Here is a 14,987-nt window from a genome sequence, read left to right on the forward strand (position 1 = left end):
GAGCGGTTGCCTTGACCAAGGAACCGAGGGATCATGGTAGATCTCGATATATCGACAAAAAATATCACTTTATTAGACATCGGGTAGAAGAAGGACTCCTCGTGGTTAAGAGGGTATCGTCAGAGGATAACCTAGCAAATCCGCTTACGAAGGGAATAAGTAGGGTTAAGCACTTGCAGCACACTATGAGCATTGGGCTGAATGAGGATATTAGTTTGCATTAGATAGTTTAGAAAAGTGTAATAGATAAATGTAATTGACATTTGATGATTAAATAAAGGAGTATTATTTATAAGTATAGTCACTGTCTTCTGTTGATTGTTAAACTATTATTTTGCTTTGCATGTTTTGACTTCCTGAATAATTGAGATAATTAAGAATAATTGAATTATTCAAACGGTCCACATTCGTTCATATGTTGGGAGTAGGTATGAATGAAAACTGTCATGAATTGGTGTGTAGATTGTCTGAAAGGTATTAGATATAACAAAGGTTTGTTACAACGTTCATGAGTGCTTATGAATAAGTTTTGAGCATTGGAATAAACCCGCGCTTGCTGGAATCACTTCATGGAATTTATCACGAGTGATCGCAAGACGATAATATCATATGGTCTTAAAACCAAGATATATGGTTTATTGTTTGCTAATTGGTTGTGCATTGATAATGCGAAAATGCATCAGTAACTTGATGTCATAAAAACGCATTGTTGTGTATAATTTGATTAGTGAATAGTAAATACATATAAGTCGAAGTTTATCTGTTCCTTTTATCCTAAGAGGGTAAAAGCGATATTAGGGCCCCTCGATGATTTGATTTGACTTATATGCCGGGCCCAGTTAGGACTGAATTGATTTGTTCAATTAAGTTCTATGTCAAATGAATCTGAGATCGAGAAACAAACTGTTGAACCATAATTATGGCTATGTTCCATATGATTGTTCACACGATATCTAAAACAGAGGACTGTATGATCCCTTATCTAAAGGACAGGTTGTTGATAAGATCAGAGTTTGACAGTGTCTTTGAGAGCTACGATTGCTAATCAATTTATACTTGCATTTATGGTTACTAGGCTTATCCAAGTGGGAGACTGTTGGATTAGTGTCTAAGCCCGTAACCATATTTGGTAAGTACTTGACCCGATTGTGCATGGTCCTTTTGGGTTGCCTTCACCAAAGCAACTTGACTGGAGAAATAATAGAGAAAGAGGTTATTATGATATATTAATATATTATAAGAATAATATATTAAAGGAGAAATCATATTTCTTTAATTAATATTGGTCAATAATTAATTAAGAATTAATTATGTGATCAAATGTAATTAATTATACTAGAGGGGATGAATTGTAATTATGTGATAATTGCAAATTAGGGCAATGGATGCCCCATGGATAGGGTGGACGAATTCAAGGTGATAAGGCCTTAGAGTTCGTCCACGATAAGGATTCTAGGCTTATCTTATGGGCTGCTTGGTGGGCAAGTAACTAGATAAGGATAAGAGCTGAAACTCTAATGTCTACCCTATATAAAGACCCCTTAGGCCTAGGAAAATCGGCCACTTGATACCTAGAATACCTAGAGCCGATTTTTGACTCTCCCTTCTCTCTCTCTCTTGCCTCTCCATTTGCTTGTAGTGTTTGTGAGCCATTAGAGGTACTACACTTGTGGTACTTGCTTTCTAAGACAAAGAGATTGAAAACTTGTTTTGTTATTACAATATAACAACAAGAGGTATGTAATCCCTTCTACTATAAAGATTTTGAAATACATAGTTCCATGCTAAGGTTCTTCTTGTGTTCGTAAAGTTGTGTGTCTAATAGTGAAAACATAGATCCAAATCTAGGGTTGCATGCACACATAGGATTGTTTGTATAAAACCCATCATTGTCAACTCAACTCTCGGTCTCCGGGACTTCGGCCGTCCCATGACGACCGTAGGGCAAATGCCAAGCTAAGGGTGTAGGATCCAACACCTCACCGAAAACGAGAAAAGGGCAACAAGCCCTGATGTGGCCTTCCTGGTCGTAATGAAAATAAACTCATGCACTCTGCCTGCAATCTCTGCCATAATGGCCCTCCCCGCCACACCTGCGACATACAAGAGATCTATGCCTCCCTCCAACTAATCCCTAACTCTGATCGACGGGCTTGAACCGCTTCATTGCAAGTTGGGACTGATATAAAGCTTGACACTACTCCTTTGCATGTGTTTCTATCATAATATCTACCCTCCTAGCGGCATCATGAAGCTCAGCAAGAGAACCATAACATTGGGTGGATACAAATTGTCGAATATCCTTCTTGAGCATGCCTAAATACCGAGTCATCTAAGCCTACTCAAAAGCAGCAAAATCAGGGAAAAACATATCCCATTGTGTGAACATCTTGGTGATCTTTGTCACCGACTCGGTCCCCTACCTCAGATCCAAATACTCTTGGGTTAGCCACCAATGAGACATATCTTGAGTGGAACATCTAAGAGAACTGCTCCTATGATATTGCAACTCGTTACTCTGGGGTGTATGAACTAGTAACTAGCCTCCACCAATCCTTCGCTCCATACCGAAGAAGGTTCAAAGCGCACTTGACCTTCTCGTCAGCTGGGTAAGAGCACTTATAGAAACATCCCTCCACATATGACAACCACCTCATGGAAAAGATCGGATTCTGAACCCCGTCAAACACCGGGAGCTTCGTATTGTTGAAATCCCGGTATTGGAAAGCTCTCCCAGTGCTAATCCTTGCCACATCGACGACTGTGGTAGCTACAACATTGACAGTCTCAAAAAATGAAACATATCAGTCATCGAAGAAGTCCATCATAGCAGTCTTGACAGACCCAAACAACTCTGGTATCTACTCCCAGACAATAGAAAGAATCTCCTCACAAATGATCTCCTCCATCCTGGCCACCTGTTCTGGTTCCTAATCATGAACCTCCAATAGTCGCCATACCGAAATATACCAAGAAAAGATTAGACATCACAATGCAGTACTCAACACACCAGGCCCTACTCCTATTAGTTACTTAGTACCTCGAAATTCCTCCTGAATCTCATACGGATCCTGCGCTTTCAGTAATATGGGCCCATACTACCTTCCACACCTATCCGTAGTCGATTCAAAATTCATCCCAATGTCCTAAGTCATTGCACTAGACCATTCGTAAGTGTGCCAACACCACTTCTACAACGAGATACAACTAACTTCCGATGCACTTTTCCTATGATTATCCTCGCCCTCTCACCAACGTTTGCTTTTATGCATGCTTTTTGTACACAATATGAGATTAGATAGACAGTCGAATAATCGACCATGCCCTAAGTCCACAACCAAAACTAGGAATAGGAAGTAAGTCCAAGTTGATCATTCTAAGGCTATTCAATCCGATCATATACAACTAATCAACATACATGCAACAATCTCACAATCAAGTAACATAAATCACGCAAGCAACTTCCTATATCATAAGGCATCACAGAATCAGTCATTTCTATCCAACAGTTTCTAATGAACCTTATCCACTAGCATGCTTTTTCTAACAATTCATATATCCACAAAATAAAAAATCAGCTTACATAACAAGTATGGGTATTTTGTGAACCACTCTCCTGTTTTGGCTCTGGCTGACTATACACATCACATCTTCCTGAAAACTCCAATTTAAGTCAAGGCCTACGTTCCCGATCCTAAGCCAACAATCAAAAAAGAACATGACAAGAAACCGAGCTCATGTACCTAACCCAACCCTTTTATTATAAACTTTTTTCCAAAAACATTTTGCAAAAACTCTCGAAACATAGTTTGAGACTGGATTCACACAAGTGTTCATACAATTCACTCAAACCAGAGCTCTGATACCAACTTGTAACGTCCCATTTTTACGGCCAAAAAATTTCAATTTTATTTTAGTAAACTCCTAAATTATAAACCCATTCTAAGAAAAACCTTAATTCTCAATTACCATTAATGAAAATCAGAGTGTTATAATGAACGCGAAATCCTCAATGTTGTTGATGAGCTTGTACAGTCCCACCTTCGTCTTCCCATGATCACCGATGATACCTGAAACCATAAACAATTGAGTAAGCATAGAGCTTAGTGAGTTTCCCCCAAAATACCCCATGCGATTAACATACAAGCATGCACCGAGTCCACTCGACCATCGGGCTGGAATACCCTGGGTTTGTTGGACTACAACTTACATCCAGAGCCTCCGTGCCTACGGTTTGCAGTTGACTTGCACTAGGTATCTTGGATTACAACACAAAGCAGGACCACCTCAACCCACAACTACCATATATCGACATATAAACAATCAATGATGAAGTAGACACATAATACATGCAAACTTCAATCATACAGCTCACTACCTCCTACTAGTCCTCTCACATCATACAGTCCTGCTACCAGCTATCCTCCATGGAATGCGTAACCATAAGTAACCAGAGGTGAGATAGCCATCCCAACATATGATCCTACTCTAGAGCCACAACCAAACAATGAACAGGAAAGAGAGCATAGACCAAGACTTCTCAGGCTATCCTACGTGACCATAGATAGGGCACTCTACTAGATGATAACCAACAAACACAGATAACATATAGATCCAACAATGCACCATAACATATCAACATCTTATATACCAGGATACTGATCTAACAAATCACTATAGCATAACAACATCCTATATACCAGGATACCGATCTAACAGATTACTACAATATAGCAAATCCTAAGTATCCACAATCCAAGGAATGCATGACCGTATATATCCAGAAGTGAGATAGCCACCCGGATAGGTGGTCCTACTCTAGAACCACAACCAAACACGGAATAGGTGAGAGAGCCTAGACCAAGAGTTCTCAGGCTATCCTACGTGACTATATACAATCCCTAAGATATCCTTCTACTAACAGATAACCAAAACTAGTGGGTCGGCATTAGTGCCTTCGACCCACGATACAATGAGGCGAAACTCACCTGAAATGAAGAATCCCCAAAACACCGTGATACGCTCCCTGCTACACTGCTTGTTCCTGCGGCTCCACTAGCATCAGAACCAATAAAATCTTAATTACCAATCAAACCCTCAAGTTTTACCTAAAGTCAAACTTGGTCAAAAAGTCAATGGAGTCAACAAAAGTCAACATTTCTCCCAGCGAATCATAAGAGTACGCCTCGCGTACTCCCATGTTGACTAAGAAACGGGGCGCTAACCGCGTATGCGCAGCATACCTCCAGGTATGCCCAACGTACGCAGCCTAGTCCTAAAATGCCATTAAGAGCTTATTCCATTAAGCCCTTCCTCCCAAAACTCAGATGCAAGCCCAAAATGATGTCCTAAGTCATAAAGTTTCCAACTTTATGACTTTGCATGGTTATAAGATGCTTAATGTCCAAAACCCTATGTCCTTAACCCCATAAGACCCTCTTACACATGGATAGGCTAAATATCACATTCAAGATCACATTTTTATGCTTCAAGACACTCTTAAACGTCTGAAAGGATAGCTAAAAAGGATTAGAGTACTACATACTCGTAATACCAAGCTCATGAGACCAAAATAACCACAAATCTAAGGCTAACAATATCTAATGAAATCAACATCAAGTTCAGAACTTTATACCTCCATAGGGTATCAAAAGATGGTAGAATCTTGGATCCAAAGTGTTCCACTCTTCAAGGATGATCTTCTTCTTCCAACTTGCTCCTTCAAGGACACCAAAATATACACCAAAGCTCAAAAATGCATTTGAGAGGATTAAGGTTAGCTAAGGAACGATTTTCCAGATGGATACTGTGGAGGGGAAGGGGTCTTGAGCCATAAAGATGAATATATAGTGCTCAAACCCTAAATAATTAGGGTTTGGCTTGGTCGGAGTACGCCCATCGTGCTTGTAGGCACACCTCCTTATCCTTAATGCTGCATGGGACCCTTTTGCAAACAAATCTCACTCCAAGGGTTAAAAATCAAGGTGTTACAATATGATTAACAATGTGTCGTTAAATCATAGTTATCTTTAGCTTGTTAATTTTTTTCTTTCATTCGTAGTATGTTGTGAAACATAAATTAAACTCGGATAATTTTTTAAAGGAAATTAAATATCCATCTATCCATGTCAAATTGTCAATTGGTGATATCGGTCTAATTTAATAAAATAATATTTTAATCCAAGTTTAAGAAGATATATAGAAAAAAATTATAAGTGAATATTTAATTTTTCTTGAAACCAAGTTATTTTATTTAGTTGTGCATTTAAGACAAACCCAACGAAACAGACCTATCTTGTACTAGTGAATTTGACGTTATATTGACTTAAATCTGATCCCTTTCCAATTCTTACGTGTTTCCTTCGAAATATCCCCAAATCGGCTTTTACCAATTTCATAGAATCCCTCACCCTTTTTCCAGGTTCCTACTGCTTTTGTTCTTTACACTCTCGAATTCATCACATCAAGGTACAAGTTTGAATCCTTCCATGTATCCTCCTCAGTGTAAGTTTTTGTACATTTAACTGAAAATTGACGCAAATCTAGTTTCTATCAGAGGATTTCTGCTCTGAATGTTGTGGATGACAAGTGCTTCAGAGCTATTTCATAGCCGGAGGTATCGCTTTGGTGTTCGCTACAACGGCGTCGAGATTTCAGGATTTGATACCTCGTTACCCGACGCCAGTTCTTCTTCATCTTCTCTCCAACACCGCACCACAAACCGTCGCTATAATCGCCGTGAAAATCGCCACGACGATGGCTGTGACCTTGCTTCCCGGCGGATCCACCGCCGTCGCCTCGATCATTCGGTATTGTCCCGATGTTTCTGACTTTTATTATGTATTTCTGTATCTCCGATGTCCTCCGCCTTACAAAATCCCCAAAACACACCATGAATCAACCACTTTTAATTTCTCGGTTAAATTAAATTTATCAAAACCTAAAATCAACAGTCGATCACTTTACGTGCCTTAGATGATCTTAAGCATACAATTACTGATATGTTATTCGTTGTTAAAAATCAGGAACATGAATCATTTCACCCTGAACAAGTTCATAATCAATCTCCAACCGGTAGCATTATAAATTCAGAAGATTTCAGAAGCATACACAGACACAGAGCCACTGGGAATGACAGGCTTCCTGGATCTGTATTACTTGCAAGAGAAAGACTTCTTGAAAGATTGAGAGGTGTCTCTGTTTCTCAAAACAGGTATTATAAAATTTCATCAATCTTTCAAAATTCAAACTCATGTTAATCAAAATTAACAATAATCTTATTATAGACAAAGCAGCAGTTCTTCATCAAACAGTCATCAAGATGACAGTAATCTGTATGAAGAAATGGCATCTGAATCATGGCAACCATTAGCAAGAAATCATCATCATCATCATCCTGGACTTCATCAAGATGCCTTAAATTGTTTAAAATTAGAGGTTTTTGGTGATGATGGAAAAGGAAATGAGACTTCAAGGGAGTGTACGATTTGTTTGGAGAGTTTTGAAAATGGTGATGAAGTGATACGATTGCATTGTTTTCATGTATTCCATTCCGGCTGCTTGATTCCATGGATTAGGTTATGTGGGGCTTGCCCAAATTGTAGAAAGGGTATAACCGTAAATGTAAATGTGTTATGAAAAGATTAGACTCTGTTTGATGCACATATGACATAACTAAAGTAAAATTGCTTATAAGCTGACTTTTTAAAAAAAAACTATTTGGTGTAGATTGAGTGAATGATTTTGTATAGAGGGTTTGATACCATGTAATTTGTTATGTATGCATCTATGCTCATTTGGAATTAATATTTAAAAAGATTTCAAAACAGTTTTTTATTAGCTCATTTATAAAACAATGTAATTCTTAAACACACTTTCAGTTAAACATTATTTCGTGTGAATGCACTTCTATAAATACAATTGAATCTCTCGAGTTGAGATGTATTCTTAAAAAAAAAAACTACGTGAATTTCGAAAGGGCAACAATTATTCAATGGATGACACAAAGTCGCAAGATTTTAATATTACATGATAAAAGTTTTAATAGTTACTATTTTTTTGAACCTTATTAAGGTTGAATGATACTAGTTATTGAAATTGGACATTATTTCCAACAAAAAAGCCTAAATACTACATTTAGATCACAATATATTCTTGACATGGGTTATCATGTTTTGGTTCCCGTTGGTTTTGGTTAAAAAAAATGAACGGTAAGTTTTGGTTTTTGATTTTTAGAGTAACCATATTGATAATAAATATTATTATTATAATTTATTTTGGTTTTTAGTTTCTATTATTAGGTTTAATTTAAACAAAAAAAGTAATTTTAGTAAGAACAAATATACAAGGCACATAAACGTGTGCTTATCTTTTCATTTTTTTCTAATAGGAAATTTAGTTAACAATATAGATTTGGATCGATATTTATTATTTATTATAGGCAGAAATGTGGACATAAATTATTTTATTGGCTTATATAAGAATATAAGATTGCTTAGTATTTTATATGAATAAATAAGAAATTGACTGAATTATATATTTGGTGATTTTTCTTATTATGATGAATATGCTACTATCAATCAGTGTCAGGTTTTATTTAGGTTTTATCATTTTTGGGTTTAGCGTAAAAAAGTCATTTTATTCTAATAAAAAACAAAAAGTTAATTTAAAAAAGTTTTTTTTTTTTTTTTTTTTTTTTTTTAATTTTTATTTTTTATGTGGATGACACATGAACTGTTATCGATAGAGTAAATTACACCAATGGTCCCTATGGTTTAGGGTAATTTGCATGTTTGGTTCCTAACTTATTTCTTTTAACTCGTAAGGTCTCTATTATTTGTTTTTGTTACACGTTTGGTCCCTGTCTTACCTAAAAATACTATTTTCCTTTGATTTTTTATTTATTTATTTAAATAAACACACCCCCAACTCCACCCCTCTCATTTTATCTTACTTACCTCATCATTTTTCCCTATTTAAATAATACTATTTTTAGGTAAGATAGGGACCAAGCGTGTGACAAAAACAAACAATAGCGACCAAGTGCGTAACAAAAACAATTAATAGGGATCTTCCGAGTTAAAGAAATAAGTTAGGGACCAAACGTACAAATTATCCCAAACCATAAGGACCATTCGTGTAATTTACTCTATCGGATACAGATATAGATATAGATGATCATAAATCTTCTACATGACATGTCTTCACTATGAGTCTATGACTACAATTTTAAGAGTTTAAAGTTTTAATTAGCACAATAATTTTAAGAGTTTAAGGGCTTAATTAGCACAATTTAAAGCTAGCGGTTTCTATAACTTTCTGACTTTAACAATGAACATTAGTGTTTCAAAGAATTCTAATATCTCAATCATTTTATTGCTACTGAAGCTACTACATCAGATAAACAAAATTAGGGTTTAAACTTCAAACATACAATGACCTCCAGCAGCTTGTTAGTCGCAGAAACCATCTGGACAGAAATCCAATCCACTCGTTCAGGTACGCATACAGCCATGAATTCTATCTCAATTCGATCTTATATCCCCTAATTCTTCTTCTTCATCTTCTTCTTCTTCTTCCCAAAAATGAGTCTGATTTTCGTTCTTTTAAATCGCATTTGAAACTCTGATCGAAACAGTGACGGATGATCAGCTTTCGATGTGAGTAATCTACTTGATCTATCCTTGATTCTTCTATTACACAATTTACACATAAATTGACTGATCCTTCAACATGAAAACACAGTTTGCATACTTTATTTGGTAAAAATCTGGAAAGGGCAAGCAGGATAGTTGATCAACGAGGTGTCAAGAAGATATCCGGAGAACCCAGTGGGCGCTCCATCTTTCAGGTTTCTCTGTTGCGATCTTCTGAATTCCACTGATTATTTGTTGAAAATTATAACCAGTGCTTGAGGTTTGAACTTTGAAATGGCATTTGCAGATTACGGGAGAGTCTAAAAAGAAGGAAGAATACCTTTGTTTCCCAGAACACTATTGTGCTTGTTATTCGTTTTTCTATGACATTGTCAACAAAAGAGAACAGCTTTGTGTAAGGCTTTCTTCCATTTCCATTTTCGTTTTTGTTTCCTTGATTTTGATTATCGTTTCTTCTTTCTCAGTGCAAACATCAATTGGCTGCTAGACTTGCTGTGTCATTGGGTACATGTGTTGATGTGAAGGTGTCTGATGAACAACTCGCATATCTTCTTGCAAAACTCTAACATGATACACAACTTGATAGTTTTTGAAGATATAACAGTTATCAAAATCTATTAATCATATAACATAAGAAATGTAGGAACAAGTATGGAATGGAATGACAAGGAAATGGAATGGAATTGATCATTATCATTCGGTTGTCATGTTTGGCTACTCACCTAGAATGGAACGTGTCATTGATTTGTGTTGTTTGGTTTACAGAATGTTTTTTTTTTCGCTAAAATTATAAATAAATTGAAAAAATAATTTCATAAGAAACATATGAATATTTTTGCAACATCAACAAGAAACAACCGTTATTTTTAGACAACTTAAAAATGAAAAATCATAGGAATTTCCTTGGTAGATTGGAATGTATATAATTTGAAATGAGATTAGTCAATTATTTTTTTAAAAGATATTACAGAGGGGTGAGGTTGATTATGTATTGATGGTTTATTCAAATATACCAGTTCATCAAAGTGACATTGTAGATTGGTGATCGAATGAGACGATAAATTTGAAAATTTAAATAAAGTTTTCTAATTGCACTTCATCAATTGAGATAAGAAACTTGAAACTGAGATTAGTTAAAATTTGATAATTCAAAATTACATGTATTTAGAGTAAGTAAGAACACGAACCAAGAAGAACAAGTTAGAAAACCTTTTTCTGACAAGTAAAATTACAAGTAAATAGATGCATGGCATATAAGTACATTTGTCACTTTAGGTGACTCTGGTAAATCCAGATTAGTTATTTTTGAACATGTTAACATTTTTAGTATCTTGTTGCATTATCTTTTTTATTGTCACTTAACATGTCATTTTTCTCTCTTAACATTTAATTGCTAAATTTTTCTCTCTTAACATTTAATTGTTAGCATTTGGAAAAGAGTTATAAAATTTCTTACACTTCATTTTTTTTTTATTTTTTTAAATTTAATTAGATTATATTTTTTTTAAACACAAACAATTAATATTAAATAAGTTTTATTTTTTTAAACCGCAAACAATTAATATCAAATAAATTATATTTTTTTAAAACACAAACATTTCAAATTAAATTAAAAAAGTTACAATAAATTAAAGGGTTAATATTATAAAAACCCTAAATTTTTAACGCGTAACTAGAAAAAGCCCTGATATTTTTTTTATTATTGTTGTGGCCACAACTTTTTCGCAGAATTATCACTCTAGCCCACTTAACGAGTTTCATGGTTAAGTTGGTTAATTTTTTAGCAAAATTAGTCCTAAAAAGTTCAAATTTAGTTCCTGAGGTTTGAAAAAAATTACACCACATGGTTTTTTAACTTTATTTTTTGTTTTTTGTGTACTTTATTTATTTTCGGTTTTTATATAAATATATGTACATTTTTTATTTTCTTTTTTTATATATATATTTTACTTATTTTCATTTTTTAACTTTATTTTTCAACAATTTTTTAAAACCCTTTTACCTTTTGTTTTCTAACCACGACAAACATGACTTAATACCAACAAACACAACTTAATACTTGAAAACATGACTTAAAGGGTGTTCGGATAAATTAGTTTTTAGCTTATTAGCTTATTGCTTATTATCTTATTGCGGTGAGAATAAACAGTTTTTGTAAAAGTGTTTGTAGTGGGAATAAACAATAAACTTTAAGCAAAGGGGAATTCTTATTAAAATCAGCTTATTTAGCTTATTCCCACCACAATAAGCTGATTTTTAATAATTCCTATCCAAACACTTAAACTTAGAGGGTGTTTGGATAAATGCATTTTTAGCTTAATTAGCTTATTGCTTATTGCTTATTGTGGTGGGAATAAGCATTTTTTTAAAATGTGTTTGGATTAGTTTATTGCGGTGGGAATAAACAATAAGCAATAAGCATTTGAAGTGTTTGGCAAATAAGACAGATTATATGAGTAAAATGACTAATAAGCAATAAGCAATAAGCAATAAGCATTACCCCCCTTGCTTATTAAAATCAGCTTATTTAGCTTATTCCCACCGCAATAAGCTAATTTTTTAAGCATCCTATCCAAACACTTAAATTAGCTTATTGTGGTGAAAATAAGCAATAAGCAATAAGCTGTCATTTTTTTCCCTATCCAAACACCCTCTTAGCTTATTGTGGTGGGAATAAGCAATAAGCAATAAGCACCATCTTTTTTCCATATCCAAACACCCTCTTAATACATAACAAAGACACTTCATAACTAAAATACACTTCATAAAAAAACATACTAAAGCAACGGGTGTTCCTCAGAAAACTAGCCTTCCAATTCGTCTTCTGGTGACATCTAGATCAATATTATCCAACGTCTAAAGATGATCGGTCAAATGGTGACGAAGATCGACATGGATTACTGCATTGTTGACTATCATCATTCTTTGTATCCATTCTTGACCACCATATTCAAGTGGTTGTGTGTCGGGGGTGACTTCATTCTCGTCGTACACACATCATGTTTCCTTCATGTTTTAGTATCATATTATGCAATATGATACACATATACATCATCTCTGTCATAGTAGAAAATCACGAAACGTGGATGTTTTGGCAACTATCTGGCAATGTTTTTTAAGTGCTCCAAACGCTCATTTGATATATTTTCTCGCTTTTTCTTGGACTCTCTTAAATATGGACCTTTAAGGGTCATCCATACATGACAAACTTTTAACAAAAAAAGAATAGATCCCATCCATAAGATAGTAAACAAATTTGTATGTAGTTCCTCGGAGTACAAATGACGAATATTGGGCAGTACCATCATACACCTTGTTGAATATTGGTGAGTTATTACAAATATTAACGTTATTAATTGAACTGGGACTATCGAAATAGGCATGCCAGAACCACAAATCCTGTGAGGTTGCATCTTCAAGTACGAACGTATGATAATGATAATTACCCTTTGTGTATTGTCCATGATATGCATTTGGGCACAAATTCCATCTCTAATGCATACAATCTAAACTTCCTAACATCCCAGGTAATGTAACGCCAAGTCTCGGGTATGTTTCTTGTAAGTTATTTAATATTTTGGATGTTGGATTTTTAGTGGGCCATGACGTGGTGATGGAGTCCAACGACGTGATATTTATTCGCCACGGCGTGACCGCTATTTAATGGTAAACCCTAATTTGTGGTTTAAGCCCTTATTTAAGGAAATGTGATGACTAAGGTTGCACACCCTCATCCTCAATCACTCTCTCTCAACCTCCAAGATAAAACCATAGCCTCTTTTACTAACCTTTGGGTTTTTGTGTGTTTGGTGGTGTTTTGAAGAAGAAAAAGGCACCCATGGGCTTTGTTTCAGCAAGCCACTATCCTTATCCCTCTTATGCACATTTTCTGGACTCTTATAAGTCCTCAATATCCAATCTTTATGTTATTTATCTCTAGATCTAGCTCTTTTTCCCTTAATCTACATGGTGTGAGGAATTAGAAGGTTGGATCTCATAAAGTTGACAACTTTTATGGATCAATGTGGTCATTTTAGTGTCATATGTTCCAGGTCTGAGGATTTAATGAGTTTTTGGTCCCATGCTCAAGCTTGAGTTCCTTATTGCCATGTTTTTTGACCTAAAATGGAAGGGACATGCATGCCCACAAAGCTACGATTTTTATGGATCATTAGGTGTAAGAAACCATTATGGACATGCATTGAGTGCTTAATAGGTGACTTTATGCATTTAATTACCTTTAAGGAACTAGGGTTTGGGTTCTTGACTTATTGAGGTGTATTAATGGATAAAGTTGGAAACTTTATCCATCAAGACCATAGGAAGGACTAGATCTGAGATTTGGAGCTCCTGAAGTTGTAGGAAAATGGCTTAATGGATTAAGTTGTCCAGACCAGTCCCTACGACATGACCTTAGGTTGCCATGGTGCAACATCCCAAAATTCAAGGCCAAAATTTTCATTTTTAAATAGGTTGTTATAAAACCATAAGTATAAAAACATCCATAATAACATCACATATCAAAACCAAATGTGTTAGTAATAAAAACATGTTATCATAAAATAATATCAGAGTGTAATCCCAAAGATCTCATGTGTGGAAAATCATAGTGTGATACGCTGCGATCGAGCCCGCTCCTTTCCTTGGAATCCGAAGCACCTGAAACCAAAACTGAAAACCGTAAGCACGAAGCTTAGTGAGTTCCACCATCATACCACATACCAAACATAACACATACTGCCTAGCATATCTGGGTGCTGGCCTACCCCTTCGGTCTCTTTCAACCGAATATTATCTAGCATATAAACACATACTCACATACTTTCATACATAACCATGAGCCATACATATATCATAATCAATAAAGGTGTTATGTGCCCAACATAGTCTTGCCATTATGCCACGGGTCGCCACATGGTCTTTCTTTTCAAGCCGGGGGCCACCCCCTCGGTCTTACAGACAAGTGCCAAGAGCCACCTCCTGGTCTTCCATGTAAGCATCACAAAGACAACTAGCATACATACTACTCTACTTAGCTAATCAGCATATAATGTGCCAGGAGCCACCTCCTGGTCTTTCATACATAATAGCATACAGTGTGCTAGGAGCCACCTCCTAGTCTTTCATACATATTACCTAGGGCTAACCCCCGGGTCTTCCTACCATACATAATAACATACTGTGTGCTAGGAGCCGCCTCCTGGTCTTTCATGCATAATGCCTAGGGCTAACCCTCGGGTCTTCCTATCATACATAAACTAAATGGGCCGGAATTGATGCCTTAGACCCATACAAAAAGTGAGGAGACTCAACTCACACTGTTGAAGTCCC

General features: G+C 35.7%; 2 protein-coding genes across 4 annotated transcripts; both read left to right on the forward strand.

Moving 5' to 3' along the window:
• The first annotated feature begins 6,309 nt into the window (after positions 1-6,309).
• On the forward strand, positions 6,310-7,727 carry LOC111904213 (probable E3 ubiquitin-protein ligase RHY1A). Of its 3 annotated transcripts, none has more exons than XM_023899994.3 (4): positions 6,310-6,468; positions 6,547-6,809; positions 7,026-7,213; positions 7,287-7,727. In XM_023899994.3, exons 2-4 carry the CDS (start codon positions 6,573-6,575, stop codon positions 7,636-7,638), a joined length of 777 nt encoding a protein of 258 aa, XP_023755762.1. In that variant the 5' UTR covers positions 6,310-6,468; positions 6,547-6,572; the 3' UTR covers positions 7,639-7,727. The 3 variants fall into 3 exon arrangements, with proteins under 3 accessions (XP_023755762.1, XP_023755758.1, XP_023755761.1); XM_023899990.3 differs by having other exon boundaries at positions 6,311-6,468; positions 6,557-6,809; XM_023899993.3 differs by having other exon boundaries at positions 6,312-6,809.
• Positions 7,728-9,211: 1,484 nt separating this feature from the next.
• LOC111904249 (uncharacterized) lies at positions 9,212-10,363 on the forward strand. Its single transcript, XM_023900029.2, has 5 exons — positions 9,212-9,498; positions 9,638-9,659; positions 9,745-9,850; positions 9,943-10,050; positions 10,121-10,363. The coding sequence occupies exons 1-5, from the start codon at positions 9,435-9,437 to the stop codon at positions 10,220-10,222; spliced, it is 402 nt and encodes a 133-aa protein (XP_023755797.1). The 5' UTR covers positions 9,212-9,434; the 3' UTR covers positions 10,223-10,363.
• The last annotated feature ends 4,624 nt before the right edge of the window (positions 10,364-14,987 follow it).

The sequence above is a fragment of the Lactuca sativa genome, chromosome 7 (assembly GCF_002870075.4).
Source record: "Lactuca sativa cultivar Salinas chromosome 7, Lsat_Salinas_v11, whole genome shotgun sequence".
Classification (NCBI taxonomy): domain Eukaryota; kingdom Viridiplantae; phylum Streptophyta; class Magnoliopsida; order Asterales; family Asteraceae; genus Lactuca; species Lactuca sativa.